This window comes from Aptenodytes patagonicus, chromosome 1, assembly GCF_965638725.1.
Source record: "Aptenodytes patagonicus chromosome 1, bAptPat1.pri.cur, whole genome shotgun sequence".
Lineage (NCBI taxonomy): Eukaryota > Metazoa > Chordata > Aves > Sphenisciformes > Spheniscidae > Aptenodytes > Aptenodytes patagonicus.
The window spans coordinates 57,134,968-57,152,008 of record NC_134949.1 but is presented as its reverse complement, the minus strand read 5'-3'; the positions used below and the strand labels follow the sequence as shown (position 1 = coordinate 57,152,008).

At 43.0% G+C, this 17,041-nt stretch overlaps 1 protein-coding gene across 1 annotated transcript in view; it reads left to right on the top strand.

The window, feature by feature from the left end:
• Window positions 1-4,641: 4,641 nt before the first annotated feature.
• The window catches only part of EP300 (EP300 lysine acetyltransferase), a 66,789-nt gene continuing 54,389 nt past the window's right edge, over window positions 4,642-17,041 (top strand). Inside the window, exon 1 of the mRNA XM_076337206.1 lies at window positions 4,642-6,071. Within this exon, the coding sequence (XP_076193321.1) occupies window positions 5,978-6,071 (94 nt within the window). The 5' untranslated portion in view covers window positions 4,642-5,977. The remainder of the gene's footprint in view (window positions 6,072-17,041) is intronic.

Below are 17,041 nucleotides of genomic sequence, written 5' to 3'. Positions count from 1 at the left end.
CAGCCCTTTCTTTTATGTATACGCTAGATGCAAGAACCAGCTATTGGATGGTTACTTCTTATGGTTTTAATAAAATTTGTCTCGTATCAAAACGCTGCTGGGTTTTAATGTTGACGCTGCGCTGAGCTATGTTCTCTGCTCCGGCACAGCTGGCTCTTGCTTTCCAGAAATATAGCTGCGCCCTGGCATTACTTGCAAAAACTGCAGCCTTAAATAATTTCCTCGCCCCTCTGACCTGTGCCAGGAAGGACCCTCCACACGCAGATCTCCCCGCTGGTACGGAGAAGGGGGTCATTCCTCCTTCGCTCCCCGGGAGCGGTGCTGTGCGAGCAGAGAGCTGCGGCGGCGGGAGGTAGCTGGGGAACAGGAGAAATTACCTGCCAGACACGGGCAGCAGCCCTGCAAAGCTCGGGGAAAAAGATAATACAGCTGGAAACTGCAGGCAGAAATAGGGCTGAGAAGATGGGAGTGCCCCGTCCCCCGCCCCCCATCCCACGAGCCCTCCTTTTTCAGAGACACTTGCGTGGCCTCAGGGCCGCGGGGCAAATCCTGCCAAAGGGGAGCGGGGAAGTTTTATTTAGTGTAAGTGATTTCCCGAACGGCTTTAGGGAGGGGAGGAGGTTGGTCGGGTGACTTTGAGATCACACGCCGGTTCTCCATCCAGCAGCTGGAAGGGGAAGGCCACAGCCCCAGCTCCCTCTGAGCCGAGGGAGATGATTATTCCTCTGCCTGCTCCTCTCGCTGACGCTGGGATCCTGAGCTCTGGGCATCATGTTGACCCTTGCAGTACGAGGGGATCTTATCTTGTTCCTTGTAGCCCTCAAAACAGCTGGGCATGCTTACAAATTTCAGTAACTACCAGCTAAAGCCAAACAAGATCCCATGATAAAAGTTCAAGGCCCTGCATTCCTCTTCTTATTGCTTTCCTGAGTGGATTCTCATTTTACTTGGACTTACAGTACTTTCATCCAGTTATCTCAAAGTACATAATGACTGCTGCAATTAGTGGCAATAATGAGCTAATTAATTTTTCTGGGTATTATTTTCAAGGGATAAATACTACTATCCTTGCTGTAAAAATGGGGAAACTGAGGCAAGGAGGAGCAGTTGTTGGGTAAATAGTTTTGTTTTACTTTTAATAGTATAATCCTTTCCTGGTTTTATTTGTACAGGTTTATGTATTTGCTTCTTAGTAAGCTTTGTGTTCTATTATTGCTTTCCAGTAATTTATTATTAAATGTTATTGTTTTGGCAGATAGCATTTAGCAACAGTTGGTTGTGTGTATGTACTAAGGTTCATTCAAGAAAACTGCAGTGTTTTTAGAAAAATTAACAGATGCTGCAGGGATTTTTTTGTTGTTGTTTATATATATTGGATTTATCTTAACCCTATTTTCCTGGGGTTTCATTCTTCTTCCTCCTCCTTCTCTTGTTTTAGATGAACACCTTTTTCAGAAAATAACGCAAGTAGCATTCTTTTCTATTTATTTTTCATATACTTCAGCTTGCATTTAAGTCTCTAATATGGAAAGCTAACTGACTATGACTTTCTAATGTGTAAAGAAGATATTCTACTGGTTGTGAAGCTTGTAAGGCAGAGGTATGGTTTTACTAATGTATCTGTAATTCATATTCAGAAGATATATGCTAGTTCGGTAGCATTCACCAAAGGGTGTATGTTTCCCACAGTTCAGGTACGCTTCCCTGAACTCATTCGAAGGGTAGATAAACAGGTAGCCGTAGTAGAGGGGAAGCTGCACCAAAAAAAAGGACTTTATTTTGCTTGTCAGATTTTTCTGGTACTTAACAAAACTAACCGATCCATATGATACTCTCTGGAATAGCAAATAACTACCCAGTTCTTTAACTTTTCTCTCTCAGGCTGTGCTCCAGCAAGCACACGTGCTTAGTTTTACTATGGCGAGTGGTACAGTGCCATTTCAGTGGAGCTATGTGCTATATAAAACTAAGCACACATGCAACTATTGGTAGGATCAAGTCTCTAGATAGGAACTAGTGTCACAAAACTCTTATTTGAAACATCTGCTTTGCTCCAAATTTGTTGTTTAGTAAGGGCCTGACTTTTAAAAGCATTTAGGTGTTTATGTGCACCTTGGTGTCTTTATAAAGCTGGCACTAATTCCTTATTGAACTATGGATTAAGGGCCTCTAGAGAGTCTGAAAACCTTATATAGACTTATTTCAGTCAACTTTTAATTCTAAGGAGACTTAAAAAAAAAATTAAAATTAGTCTCAGCTGTGTTAAAAAAAGTGCTTCACAGGCAAGGGAAACAGTCAATCTGACAAAATAAATAAATTGAGGTAATACAAGACTTCTATAACTGGAATATTTTGGGGAATTTAGTAGCGATAAGAGGCAAAAAAACCCTGTGAGAACCATAACGTCATTTCTAAGGTGACGCTGTTAGGTTGGACGCTGTTAACCCCGACAGCTTTAGTTCTGAGACTTTCTGCTCTCCAGATGATTTTCCTATTGCTTATTTGTCCTTGCAAGGCTCCCTCCACCTCTTTTTTAAAACATACAGATTTGCACACTGCCTATGGCTCCCGGACTTTTCCAGAAGGCTAATACATGTACAATCTCTGAGCACTTTTGGAGTGGTTTGAGCATAACCCTATTCACGTTTTCCCTTTTGTGCCGGGGGAGACAACAACAATCTTGCTGGAAATAAAGCCCAAACAAGGGAAGCTGAAGAGTGGGAGTACGTGAGGGAGCCGGTGGATAACTGTTACACGGCTGTGGATCTCTGCTCGTGCTTTCTCTCATCGCCTGTGGTATTTATTCTGGTGTTTAGGCTAGGCTCTTCCCAAATACCTGCTTCGGTTCTTACACGCAGGATTGCAGAGAGCTCAGCCCTGAAGGTGGGTGGCGAGAGAAATCCTCGCAAACGCCCCGCTTGGATCAAATGAAAGTGCTTTTTCCATTAAAAACATATGCAGGCCCGCGTTTCCCTTCCACTCCTATCCCGTAACGGCGTATAGCCCGACAGAGCCCAAACACACCAAAGGGAAAAGCCGGGATGGGGTATTTTCTTGCTAATGATGGCGGATGAGCCCTTAAAAGATTTGAGGAAAACTCTTGGTGGGTCGGCAGTCCTAAGCTCTGAAACGGCTCAGGGGCCACGAAGGCTTACGAAGGACGACATGAATGTTACCTGTTCCTACCTACAGCCCGAGAGCCAGCCCGTGCCCAGCCTCAGAAGAGCGGGTGCGTTTTCAGGACGCTGCTGTACCACGTAACGCCTCCCCGCCTCCTTCACCAGCACAAGCAAGGGTTTTCTTTGCATGAAGTGTGGTTTTGGTGGGTTTATTTACTCTTTGGCATAAAGCGAGGGGGGGGGGTGTGTTTTTTGGTAATGTCGATGGAAACCTACGGCAGCCCTCACATCCCCGAGTTAAGCAGTATGTAAAGAGTGTCCCTAGACCTCGTACATTCACTGCCCGCCGGGCCTTGGGGGTCTGTGCGGCCGCTGCCCGGCTGCCAGCGGACGGGAGTACTGCTCCCCATCCCCGCTTCTCCCAGGCCGGGGGGCTGTACCCCCGCCCGGGCGCCGCTCCGCCCTGGGGCCTGCCTGCCGGCCCGGGCTGCCATGTCTGTGGCGCAGCAAGGCCCGGGACCGGCGGGAGGAGCGCCCCGCCCGCCGGCACCGCGGGGAACCGACCGGGCGCCGACACCCGCTAGAGAGGGCCGCGGCGGGAGAAACCCACTGGGCCGGGCGGCGGGTACCGGGGAGCGCGGCAGAGCGGGGCGGCCGCCTCCCTGTCTGCCCTGGGCCGCAGGTTACGGCCGGCCTCCCCCGGGCCGCCGCCGTGCACTTTTCGGCCGACAAAAAAGAGCGTGAGGAGAGGAGGAGACTTTTTTTTTTTTAATTAAAAAACCCTTCGCCTTTAAGGGGCGGAGCCAGGGGAGTTTGCGGAAGAGCCCGACGAGAGGCGGGCGCTGATTGGGCCGGCGCGGTCTCGTGACGGCGGCTGGGCGATTTCACTCTCCTACCCCCCCCCCCGCGGCACGCCAGCCCCCCGCGTTCCATTGTGTGCGCCAGCGCCGCCGGGCCCCGCCCCCAGGCCTGGCCCCGCCCCCTTTTTTCTCTTGGCTCATTTCCGGCCGCCGCCGCCGCCGCTCGCTTCCCTCCGAGGACTCGGGAGAGTGAAGAAACAACAGCCGCCATTTTGTTTGTGTGTGAGCGACTGAGGGAGGGAGCGAGAGCGAGAGGCCGAGCCGGACGGGGCGAGCCAGGGGGAGGGCAGCGCAGAGAGACCCAGGGGCCCGGCCAGGGGACGGGGAGAGAAGCGAGGAGCCGAGACGCCCCCCCCCACCCCCCCCCCCCCCCGCGCCAGCTTGCCCGTCCTCTCTCTCTCCTCTCTCTCTCCTTTTCTCTCTTCTCCTTTTCCCCGGCTTCTTTCTCTCCCCCGCTTCTGCCCGCTCCGCCACACACGCCACAGGAGCGGCCGCAGCCGGGCCGCCGCCGAGCGCCAGGCAGGGGCAGTAGGGAGCCTGCGCTCGGCCCCCGCGCTGCCTGCGCCGTCCCGCCCCACCCCCCCCGCCGGGGAGCGCCGAGGACCCCCTCCCCCTCCCGGCTATTTAACCCACCCCGGGGCGAGTCCCCCGCCATCCCCCGGCGTAATTTTTCTTCTATTTTATTATTTGCATTTTACCCCCCCTCCTCTTCTCGGAGGGGTCGCTGACCGGCCTCCCCCTCCCCCCCCGACTACCAACCTCTTCGCTTCCTTCCCCACCCTCGCAGAGGCGAAGAGGGAGTCCCCGCCGCGCCCGAGCAGCGGCCGAGGTTTTTCTCCCTCGCTTTGCGCGCCCCGCATAGCCCGTGGGTCCGCGGAAGCAGAGACGGGCAGCCCCCTCCCTGCCCGGCGCCAGCGCTCGCAACCATCCTCGGCCGCCCGGGAGGGGGGAAGGTAGGCAGAGGGGGGGGAGGGGCCGGCTTCTTCCTCCTCCTCCTCCTCCTCCTGCCGCTGCTGTGGGATCGGCCCCTCTGCCTGCGCCGGAGGGGGGGGCAGCCTGCTACTGAGAGCGAGAGAAAGAGGAAGGGGAAAGAAGAGAAGAAGGGGGGGGGGGCAGAGAGGGTGTTGAAACCCGCCCCCCACCTTCCCATCCCGCGATCGGTGCTGCCTCCATCAGGACAACAACCCCTCCTCCTTCCCTGCACAACAAGATGTGAAGCGGAGACTCCTGGGACTTATCCTCACCCTCCTCATCCTTACAGCTCCCCTTTCTGCAGCCATTAGCGACGGGCGAGGAAGAAGCGAGTGGAGCTGGGGACCCCGCGCACGCTTTGCCTCTCTCCCCACCGCCTCCCCCCCAGCCCTGTCGCTGGCGGTGGGTATTTTTTTGCAGGGTGGTGTTGGAGGGGGAAGGAGCTGCTGCTAGAGGACGGTGATCTTTTTTTCTTTTTTCCTCCTCCTCTCCCCTCCTTCGCCCGCCTCCTTGTGGCGATGAGGAGGAGGAGGACGGCGCCGAGGAGGAAGAGGCTGATGGCGGCGGTGAGGAGGCAGCAGGAGGAGGAGACCCCCCGAAGGATGAAGATGACGATGGTGGCGGCGGCGAGGAAGCACCAGCAGCACAACAGCCGGGATTAATTTTACTTTAAAAACAAAAAAAACCCCACCAGCCTCTTTTTTTTTTTCTTTTTTTTTTTTTGGCGGGGGCTTTACCTGCTCTTCCCATCTTCGCTCAGCTCTTTCGCCTGGGGGAAGAGGCCTCTTCCCCCCCACCCCGCCCCAGCTCCCACCTTCTCCCTGCATCTCCGCTGCCGCCCTCCCGGAGCCCGAGGGGCAGAAAAAAGGGGAACTTGGCCCCCCTCCTCCGCCAGATCCTCCTCGCTCGCTCTCGGCGTTATTGTTGTTCTTCAGCTGACTCGGGGCCCGAGAAGAAGGTGAAGGTTTTGGGGTTCACCCCCCACCGTCTCTCTGCTCTGAGTGATTGTCTAAAAAAGAATTAAAAATGGCCGAGAATGTGGTGGAGCCGGGCCCGCCTTCAGCCAAGCGGCCTAAACTCTCCTCACCGGCGCTCTCCGTGTCCGCCAGCGACGGCACAGGTCAGTCTCGGGGGCCCAGGCCCTCCCCACCTCTCGGTGCCGCAATTATTGCCCTTTTCTCCCCTCTTCTGCCTAAATCTCCTCCTCCCTTTTGCTGCTGTTAACTCGTGCCTGCCTTCGTCCTTTCTGTCTGTCTGTCTCTCCCGTTTTCGCTCCGTTTGAACACATTGGCGTTAATGGCATAGGGAGGGTGTTCGGGTGTTTCTGCCCTTCTATTTTTTTGAAGTGATTGAAAGCAAAGCTGTGCAGTTTATTGTGCTTTTGATCAACTCTAGATAAGACTTAACAGTTTGTCATTTTCGTGTCTTTCACAATAGTAGTTATTACTGAGCTCCTTGCTAAGCATATGCCTTATTAATGTCAGTTGCAGAAATACGAAATAGTGCTAAAGATGATGCTTTTGTACACTTTTTTGAATTGTGTGTACGTTCATACACACAAATGTGTCTTTTGTATTTTATTTTGCATATACAAGGGGTTTTTTATAACTCGTTTAGAAACGAGGTTTATTTCTTTGCCTTTTTTCTTTTTTTCTTCTTACATGCAGTCTGCTTATTTGATTTACTTTTACAATCCTTCTTACTCTTCCTTGCAGAAGGATATCTAAAAACTGCTTTTCTGATTCAAATAGGCCATCGACTTTAGGAAAAAATCCAGGTCCCAAGTTTGGGGCAAAAGGTTTATTGAGACTCTTACCTTCTTAGAAATGAAATGTTATTTCACCTTATTTGCATTAAGAATCAATATGGAGTGCAGTTCATCTTGCATCTCCCATTTCTTTGCTGCGAGACCAAAATGTCTGAAATTCCCCTGTAGACTTAAGGGCTGTGAAGATAAAGAGGCTTCTCTGCAGTCCTGCAAAGGTCTTCGGTGATGCTGTGAAGGCAATCTAGAGGTTGAAAATCTTAGGTGTCCCGATCCCTGGTTGTACTGGGGGGGGGGGGGTAACAAAGGGCTGTTCAGCTTTTTAATGTTTCTTGTGAAGCAGTTGAGTATTTAGTGTCATTTTGGTATGAGAGTACTTGGTTACCTTTCCCACAGGAGTTTCTTTGAACTCACTTTAGATCTTCTTAGCCTATGGTATATGGAGGAGGCCTCCTCCTGCCAGAGTCTAGCGAGTGGTGGCATTTCTGATGCCACCGGTGGTCTTGTTCAATGCAGTTACAGCTGGCAAGAAAAAGGAAGAGTTGTTCTTAGTTTTTTTTTTTTTAAAAAAAACTCCTCATTTGACAGTAAACAGAAGGTTTTAGTAGCCGGTTTTTGGTTGAGCACTGGATTCTACTTGGAATCATCTTCAAAATTTCATTTTTGCCTTCTCTTTTCTTGGCGAATGGCGTGTTAGTTTTGAAAAGTTTGTGTGTAACTTTTAGAGCATATTTGATATAGGCAATATTATGTTGTAACTGGAGGACATGACTATTCCTAATATCAACAGGTCTCTAGTAAGAGAGTAGAAGAGGGTTGGAGAAGCTGCTATTTAGCTAGAGCTAGTTGTTGGGTTTTTTGTGCTAGACTTGGAAACCAGTAGTTATTTCAGTAGTAACCATTTTTAATTTGTCTTGATGGTGGTTATCTTGCTCTGTTTAGAGAGGTGAAATAAAAATGTATTTTGTGAGAGAAGTCCTGATACTTGGAAAAATAGGGAAGTTAAAGGTGTATTTTGATTCAGATGAATGCACGTATCTAAGTTAAGACATTTGTGATCAAATAAGGTTTGGATAATTTGTGAATGTATTTCAGTTTAACAGGTGCAGATTTTCACAGAATACTTAGTCTATTTTAATTGTTAGCTTACTGGGCAGCTTAATAAATGAACTTTCTATAGTTACGGTGAAACCCTAGGGATTGTTGGACAGTTTTAGTAGTGCACAAATGGGACAGTTTTTCTCAAAGTGATTGAGATTTTCATCACCTGATAGCTATGCAGAGGTTTATAGTGGTGTGAACACTCTATATATGCTACATAAAAACTATTAAAGGATTCTTACTCTTCTGGATTTTTTTTTTTTGTTGACAACTTATTACCTGGATTTGGGACAGTTCCACTTTCTGTGTTTTTTAACATGATAGCATATCTGTTTCTTTAAATAAAATCAAACTTCTTAACCAATAAGTGTGTTTTGAGGGTTATATTTTTTTCATTTGCTGCTTTGAGAGACTGCAATTTTTTTGTCCCATTTTTGCTGTTGTGGGAAACTGCTTTGAAGTTTGTATTTTTTTAACCTATCTGCTCCTTAAATTTTCTTTGAAATAGTGCAAGCAGCTTTCATTAAGTAAATTCCACTTATAGAATCTGTTGTGTTGTCCCCACTCCTTAGTTAATTATAGAAAATAAATAACATGGTGCTTATGTACTTACTCAAGCACTCTTTTTAAAACTGTTAGATTCACAGCATCATTAGAGAGAGGGAAGGAGAAAGGTAAGAAACTTGCACTGTTGATGAAACTTTTTCCAGCAAATGTGCATAGTGGATCTTTCAGTGTGTTTCTTTTTCTGTTAATTTTTTGACTCATTTATTAATCTGAAATACTGTTTTAGCTTGTTAGATACCTAAAAACAATGACTGACTCTAGTTAACTTATTCCCAAACTTGCAGATGTTAAGTGTATTTATGTTGAAGACTAAGTTGAGCATCTAATTCACTCATGTTTTCACTGTAGACCTGGATGATACTGATATTCTGGGCTTGGAATGTACTAACTCAAATGTTGGTGGTTTTCTTCTAAAAAGAAGTCAGCAAAGATTGTCCTAATACGCTTGATTTATTGGCAGCAGCCAAATATAGCTGCATTTCCCACTGTTGTTGCAGTGCTGCATCTCCTTCTGTCTTAAAAGTCTTAAATGGTTCGTGTGTTCCCTGCTCAGAATTTGCTTTGCCATAGAACATACTGTATTAGTGTAGTTTCGAGTTGCTTTATTAATGCCAATTCCTTCTTTAGGAGGTAAGAATAACATAGACTTACAGGGAAACTGAAATGTTTGTAGCACATTTTGTAATAAACATTTTGAAGTAATTTAGAAAGTCTTGGTATTGTCAGTGTCATGTAGTATATTAGAATTTTTGAATGGTCTCATTTTTTTCTTAAATGTTGCATAGTTCTAGAATAGCTTCAGGAGCAGGACTGTGTGGATCCCTTTAAACTGCCAGAGGCTTTTCAACAACTTTTTTTCTATTTAAATGTTAAATTTGTTGCAAAGAAGAATGGTAATTATACATATATCTTGTCCAGATGTTAAGTTTTCTGAAGACCATTACAGCTCTACAGTGGGCTCACCTTTTGTTGGTACAGTATCCTTAGTATGGGATGTGAGTTTGCGACATTGGATGCTAGCACAGCTCTTCTGTACTGGCACAGTTACATTGACATAAGTATTTTGCCAGTGTAGCTCATTTTGCTTACCTTTCCTTACTGGTAGAAACACTGTTTTGGTATGTTGCACCTAGTCTAACAAGACTGTCTTAAACATTGTATTAGCAAAGTGGTGTACACCAGTCTATTCCCTCCACCCGCCCATAACAGAATAGTTTGAGTGCATCCTGAAGAGTTATTTCCTTGAGTAAATGAGTGGAAGTCTTTCATAAAGATACATTTTCAACTGGATGCCTTAAACCAGTGATTTTTTTTTTATTTGGCCTTTTTATTTGTGAACCCCTCAATTTTCACCTGCAGTAATGCAGGTACACTGAAATTGCCATGTACAGATTTCTATGTGGTGTATTTAGGAAGGGAGAGTTTAATCATGTTTTACAGCCCCCCCCCCCCCCCCCCTTTAGAAATAACATGTTTTCTGTGAACTAGGAAAGCTTTTCGGGCTCTGGGTTCAGAACTGCTGTTTCATCAAGGAATAAAAATGGAGTATACTCTCTGCTGCAGCGTGGTTGTATGGTATCATGTCTTTGGGTTGCTAGATCTGAAAATAGGATTTTAAGTGCTTAGTGTTTCTGGCTTGCTGTAACATTGGAAGTCAGTTTCTACAATTAGTTGGCACGTGTGTTATATCAGAGATCAGTGTACGTATTTGTGGTATGTGCCTTAACATCCTTCAGTTTACTATGTCCAAAAGTCGTATTTTTCTGAGTAATAGCACATCTTCAATCTCCCTTTCAGTACTCATCTTTTGTAAAGTTTGTATGTTCCTTTTTTTTCAGGAACTGCTTCTGACCTTTAAAACTTTACTCTCCCTTACATCAAAGGTCTAAGGCTTGTAACGAAACTTCTTGCCCAAGGACTACTGCAATTTTGACTGATACTCATCTTTCATTTGTTCCAAATGTATCAGGATGTTTCTTTGCTCAAAATGAATCATATTAATCTTGTCTCACTGCCTTCTCCAGAGGCATATGCGCAGTTTTCAATTCTGTTTTCAGACAGCTATGTTTTTTTTCCTAGTGTTCATATATACTACTTTTAAAATTAAATACTTCTCACAAATCTCTTCTCTGGCTAATGTTTAAGACCAAGTCGTTAGCTACATTTAACTTACAGCCATCAGTTAAATGTTTTTATCAGTTCTTGTTGAGAGCCACATTTTTTGCTGGTTTTTTTCCAAGTATTAGTTGTTACAAGATGAGATATGCCTTAAAATATGGTTTGAGGGATGGCATGTACTGTAAATCGAGTATTGCAGTGGTGGATGCTTGTGTAGCAAAAATGGGCATCTTTGCCTTGTAGCTAAGTAGGTTCTCGAAGCAACTGCATGAGGAATACATTTAAATTAAGAGAATTTAAATCTGCAAGATTTTCTTTAAAAAGTAAATCGATCATTCATACGGTGCTTAGTAACTCTTAAAAAAAAATCTCAAACCTCGTAGATTTCCAAACTGCTATATCTCTGCTTTATTTGCCTTTTTCACCAAGTAGATTGCGTGTGTGTGTGTCTGACAAAGGAATGTACTTTTTCTGACCAGTGTTAGAAAGGTACCTAATTTTTTTTAAAAAATTCACTACAACACAAGGACTGTACACACCATGATGTAAAACCGAATCTTGAGCACTTACAAATAAAAAACTTTTGAGACTAGAAAACCAGTTTACAGTTGCAATTTAAAAATACAGATTCACAAGTTTGATATTGCAAGGAAAACTTTTGTTGCTGAACTTGGGAATTTAAATCCTAGATTAAAAAAAACTACTAACTTTTCCATCTTGTCCCTCATGGTCCTAGAGCAGGGTTTGGATTTAGTCTAGAGGGTCCCTAGTTCAGGTTATTGGTCAGTTCTCTATTTGCAGAAAACCAAAGTTTATCTATGAAGGGTCTAGCAGACTTTAGGGTTTAGTGTACGTTTTTAGGGGATGTGGGTTTCATAAGGTACTGGGGATAAACACTGAACTTCTACTGTAGGAGTTCTGGTTTCTTGTACCTTTACAACTTGGAGAAAATTACTTTATTAGAATTTTAACTTTGTACTTACATTATTATTTGTAACAACCAGGTATAAATATTTTACAAGTGTAAAAAAAAAAAAAAAGAAAAATCATTCTAAAGAAGCAACAACTTACTGCTCAACATCTGTCAAAGACTATTTTAGGACCTCACTAATTTAATTTTTTTTTAAGCTATCCTAATCCCTATTCAAACACTGGTGTCAAAAACATCAACCCTTGCTTAAGGAAAAAAGTCTGAATTTTGCAAAGTCTCAATAATCTGCAAGTTTGTCTCACTTGTCTATAACTAAATCATACACTAAATTGTATGATTTAGTGTGTATTTCTTGTATCTTCTCTGTAGGCTGCTTGATTATCTCCAGTGTGTCACCTCATCGTCTTGCTTAGCTGATTTAGCAGGAGCAGCCTTTCAGTGCTTCTTCCAACAATGTGATGATACTACTTTAACCTTTCTCATCACCCTAACTAGTGCCCCCTCTGAGAGGGCTTGGCCAAAAGTCATTTAGATTTATTATTTGACAAATGGAGTAATTTTGTTGTGTAGATTTCACTGACAGAGAAACAGTGCACACCTGTCTCCAAGGATTTGGCTTTTCTGTCTTTACTTAAACTGTAGCAGCAGGCTGAAGTAAAATACATCTGTCTCTGCATATGGATGTATGCACTGACAAAACATCCGTGATTACACTGAATTTGTAGAACTTCAAGTAGAACTTGAACTAGGGCAGTTCACAGAAATCCTCTCCCTGAGCAGTAAGTGACGTATCTGACAACATGACTTCGTTCTCTTCCTAAATAGCAACAAGTTTCCTTAAAATGGATTGGCATGTGAATGTATTTAAAGTTCTTTTAAAAACTTGACATGCTAATTCTTCTTCAAGCACGCATTTGTTCCAAAACTTTTTGAAGAAAATCAGAAAAAGGAGTGTTGCATTCTGATGAACTCAAAATCGTAGTAGCTTGTGGTTTAGTTGGTGATGTCAGGTGTGTTTATAGGAACAGCAAGGAGATGAAATCATGGTCCAAACTAGGATTTTCACAAAAAAGTGCAATTTAGGTACAGGACCTTCAAAAACAGTGGAGGTTATTTTCTATTATAGGTGGTTGTGAGATGGGGCAGAGAAAGATTTTGCTTTTTCCCCGTTTGATGGTGCGAAACACCTCTGTACTGCACCTTTTGTTGCATCTCCATAAGAGATGTAAGTAGAGTTTTGAACTGTATGTTTGCTTGCAGAATCATTATTTGCTGTTTCTTGCTTTGTAGAACTCCCAAATACAAGTGTATAGATAATCACTCTTACAACATACTCTTACTGTGTTAATGAACTAAAATAATCTAATTCTCATTTTTTTCTTTTTTAGAATTCTAATAAAAAATAAAATTCTGGCAAAATGCTGGTGTATGGCTTGCTCAGTACAAATTCTGCTGAAGCTAAACTGCCTTTTACGTATTCCTGAATATAATTTCAGGGGCTCTGGGGAATTAACTGGTTCAAGATAAAGAAGTCTAATCTGCTGACTCCTTTTTCTTGTTTACTTTTATATTTTTTTGTACATAAATTCAGCATTCCTTTTTGGTTTTACTTGGGAGTAATGTTGAATGAACTCAAGTCAGTAACACTCAGAAAACTGACTTTTTGGTAATTGTATATGCAGATTGCATAATTTCAAAGTTGTTGTTAAGTTGACAATGTAGTGAACTTTTTTTCTTGAAACTGATTTGTAATCACTTCTAAAATGAAACTGATTCAGTGTGTTTGTGCACATACGAGTGTTCCCTTCCTATCTGCGTGTACCCATTTTTTGCCCACCAATACAGCAGACCAGCAAGGCATCTCTAACTTTCCAGATTTCTGTGCATGGTGGTCCACAATTTATCAGACTCCCAAATGAAATGCCATTCTTATACTCAATGACACCACAGACCACCAGTAGATAACTTAAGGTGGTCTCATGGGAATTTCAGTGGCATACACAGGGTAGTCTTGGGAATAAGAATACTAATTTAGAGACTTTTCACTAAAGTTAAAGGTAGCCCAATGAAATTTATGCAAATAGCAACATGTTCACAAGGAAATTATTAACTGTGTGACTTCAGTATTTTGGAATTAAAATGTCAAAACTTTATCTTATTTGGGTCATCGGTGATGGCAAGACTAGTACCTTTGCATTGTGTTAGGTAATTCTCCCTTAAGTGATGTTAAAACATTAAATGTACCCTATCTTGATTCTTGCACCCAGTCTTTTCCATATGATTACGCCACTTCTGTTTCCTTAGAACAGCTACAATTCCATATTCCAGAGTCATAACCATTGAATTTTCACTATGGTTTTCAGTGGTAAACACCTGCTATCATCTGTGTCTCTAAACATTGTTTTTTGAAGAACTTTGAATATGATTGTGAAAATGAAAAGTTTGTTATAAATACAATTTTCTTCTGAAGTTGCAAAAAAAAAAAGCATCAACCAGGATCTACTAAAACTGGCATTTCTGTTGATATTAGTTTGGGACAAGTAAGACTTAAACTTGCAGATTATTGAGACTTTGCAAAATTCAGACTTTTTTCCTTAAGCAAGGGTTGATGTTTTTGACACCAGTGTTTGAATAGGGATTAGGATAGCTTAAAAAAAATGAAATGAGCGAGGTCCTAAAATAGTCTTTGATAGATGTTGAGCAGTAAGTTGTTGCTTCTTTAGAATGAGTTTTCTTTTTTTTTTACACTTGTAAAATGTTTATACCTGGTTGTTAAAAGTAATAATGAAATCATGTGCGTTTTAGATGGTGACTTGGACTTTTTCACCAACAAACATTTGGTTGTTTTTAAAAAAATCTGTGCCTGAAGTTGTGTGCTACCGTGACATGCTAACATGCTTTGTGCCTTTGTGTTTGTTGTCTTCCAGGGTTTTTGTGTGTTGTTTTTAGATGTGTTTTCTGCTTGTATTGTTTGCAGTCTTACTTCAAATTACAAAGTTTCTTTATGTGGTGAGGAAATTCAGCTCTTTTCTGGATTAGCAGGGAAGGAAGGAGGCAGTGCTTCCCCAGTTTCTTGCAGGGAACAGAGTTAATATCGAAGTCTAATACTGAAGACTTTGTTACCCAAATAGCATAGTACAGAATAAGAATTCTCAGTTGCTGTTGCATAAGTGATAGTGAAGACCTCTGCATCACACTTTCACTTTGGGGATGGGTGATGATTAGGGTTATATAGGGACTGATGTCCTAGGATTTTGGAAGCAGTAGTTGCAATGATGAATCTAGACCTTAGTATTTTAGGCTGATGTTGAATTTTTGCCCCTTTGTCTTGCATCAAATTAGTAGATTGATTTAAATTAACTCTACATTTTAAGGTAGGAAAAACGGTTTGGTGGAGTTTGTGTTACCATTGGGTAGTTGTGGCTTCACAGAGGATATACATGAAAAGCCTTCTCCTTAATGGGCTTTAATGGTAAGAATAAATCTGATCTCCAAAATGCCATATAGCAAAATTCTCTCACACCCACCTGGTAGGAATCTTAGAGTTTTTGCCTCTTTCTTAGACGTGGTTTTTTTTTTTTCCCCCTGATAAAACTGTCTGAGCATGTCTAGCTCAATTTTTCTGCCATTGCAGAGGCCTTGGGAAATGATGACTGACTTTATTAGCACTTGTTTCATTTCTGTGCTTCACCTTTGCTTTTGCATTTTCATGGACACCTGAGAATCGTCTTGTGAGAATGTGTCTCCTTATCTTGTTCTGCCTTTTTTATTTTTATGTTTTGAGTTTTGGCTTTTTTAAGGGCATTTCAGACAATACGTTTTAGGGCCTGTAATGCTGGTGCTTGACTGCAAGCCTGAATGGCTGGTTTCTCTGGGATATTGGTTGTATCCTCTGGGCACTTTCTCTGTTACATCTAGGCCCTGTTCAATTCCTGGATAGCTTTCGTGTTGCCATGCAGGGAAGATACTGACCTCAGCAGCTTATTGTTATTCTTTGTCTGAAAGCGCAGCAAAGGTATCATGTTTTCTGTGTAGTCCAACATCATCTGTGGCTCCTATCCACCCTGTCACATGCATGCTTTGTATTCAGTGTCCTGTATTAAGCCTTGTCCACTTGTTTTATTGTGAACCTAACGACTGTGATATAACTTGATCCACTGATATGTTTCTGGAGCCCAGAAACATTTGTGCAAGAAGGTGACTGTTCAGCAGCTTTCTAATTTGATATGTGTGTGTTCAGAATATAATACAATAAATGGGATGCAGGGACAGAAACTGTAAAGTCTCTTACCTCTGTAAAATCAGCAACGAGGTAAGCACTGGAGTAAATTGTTGTCTTACGTGTCTGACATGCAGGGTTCTTCAGGTGTCACTGTTCACACATGATGCTGCTTCTTCAGATATATCAACTCTTAACTTTGAGACTGAATGGTTGAATGTCTTCAGTCTGAGGGTACAATACACACCAGAGTAAAGCTACTACTATTCTTGCTATTTTGTAGCATGTGGGCAAGTTCTTAGAAAGCTAGTATTATTCACTGCAACCTATTTGCTAGAACCAGATAATCTCCATATTGATGGAAAAGCCTGTTTTATACTGAAAGGCAAATAGAGGTCTGTTGTCTTAATCCAGAACTGAGAAAATGACCGAATCATGACTGTAGGCTAGAAAGCATGCAAAAGAAAATAATATGTGCCACTTGAACCCACATGTGGATTTCTTTGCTAAGTAGTTAGTATGGATATATTTTCCTTGGATTGTAAGCATTGTCAGAAATCTACCTTGCCTTGCATGCTTTGAGAGCTGTTACATCACTGGTTTGAAAATTGATAACTTGGTAAGGCACCGATGTCTTATTGACTTAAGGGTTTTGATTGCACACTCTGAATCTGTACTAGTTTAAAGTCTGTTTTGGTGCCAGGTGGGTTTCCAACCCAGGCCAGCAGTTACCTTGCATCTTGCAGATCAGATGCTGTCAAAGGCAGACTTCTTAGAAGTAGGGTCCAAAACTAAGATGATAATCCATAGTATGCAACAAAAGTTAGCACACTGATTTTTGAAGTTGCTTTCTCACAGTTTAGGGTGCAGTTCATATTACTTAATCCAGTCTAACTGGACTGCCATCGAAATAAATGGACCTGCTCCATCTACTGAATTTTCTGACCCACTTTCTCACTACAGATCTAATGTAGCCAAGGCAAGTCAGGCCAGTTTCTTGACTCTACATAAAAAGACTTGCTTAAGTGTTCAGTAGTGGTACAGTTTCTAAAACGAATTATTATATGCCTTTACATGTTGAGACTACCTCAGGTTAAGACTTTCTGATTAACTACTTAATGTTGTTTTGTGGAGGTACTTTCCTTCTCTTTCCTTTGAATCTTAGGTGGCAGCAATGTATTCTGTATCTTCTTGTTACCTATGGAAAGAAATACCCTAATAATACCATAAATAACATAATGTGGAATCACTCTGTGCCGCTCTATTGAGAACAAGATTTAGCTCTACCACTTACTGCCTGCATATAACTGGATGTTTTTGAGCTCTTAGGCCAGATACTGTCTGTTCTGCTATATCCCAATTTTTCTGCATCTGACTGTACCCTAAGAT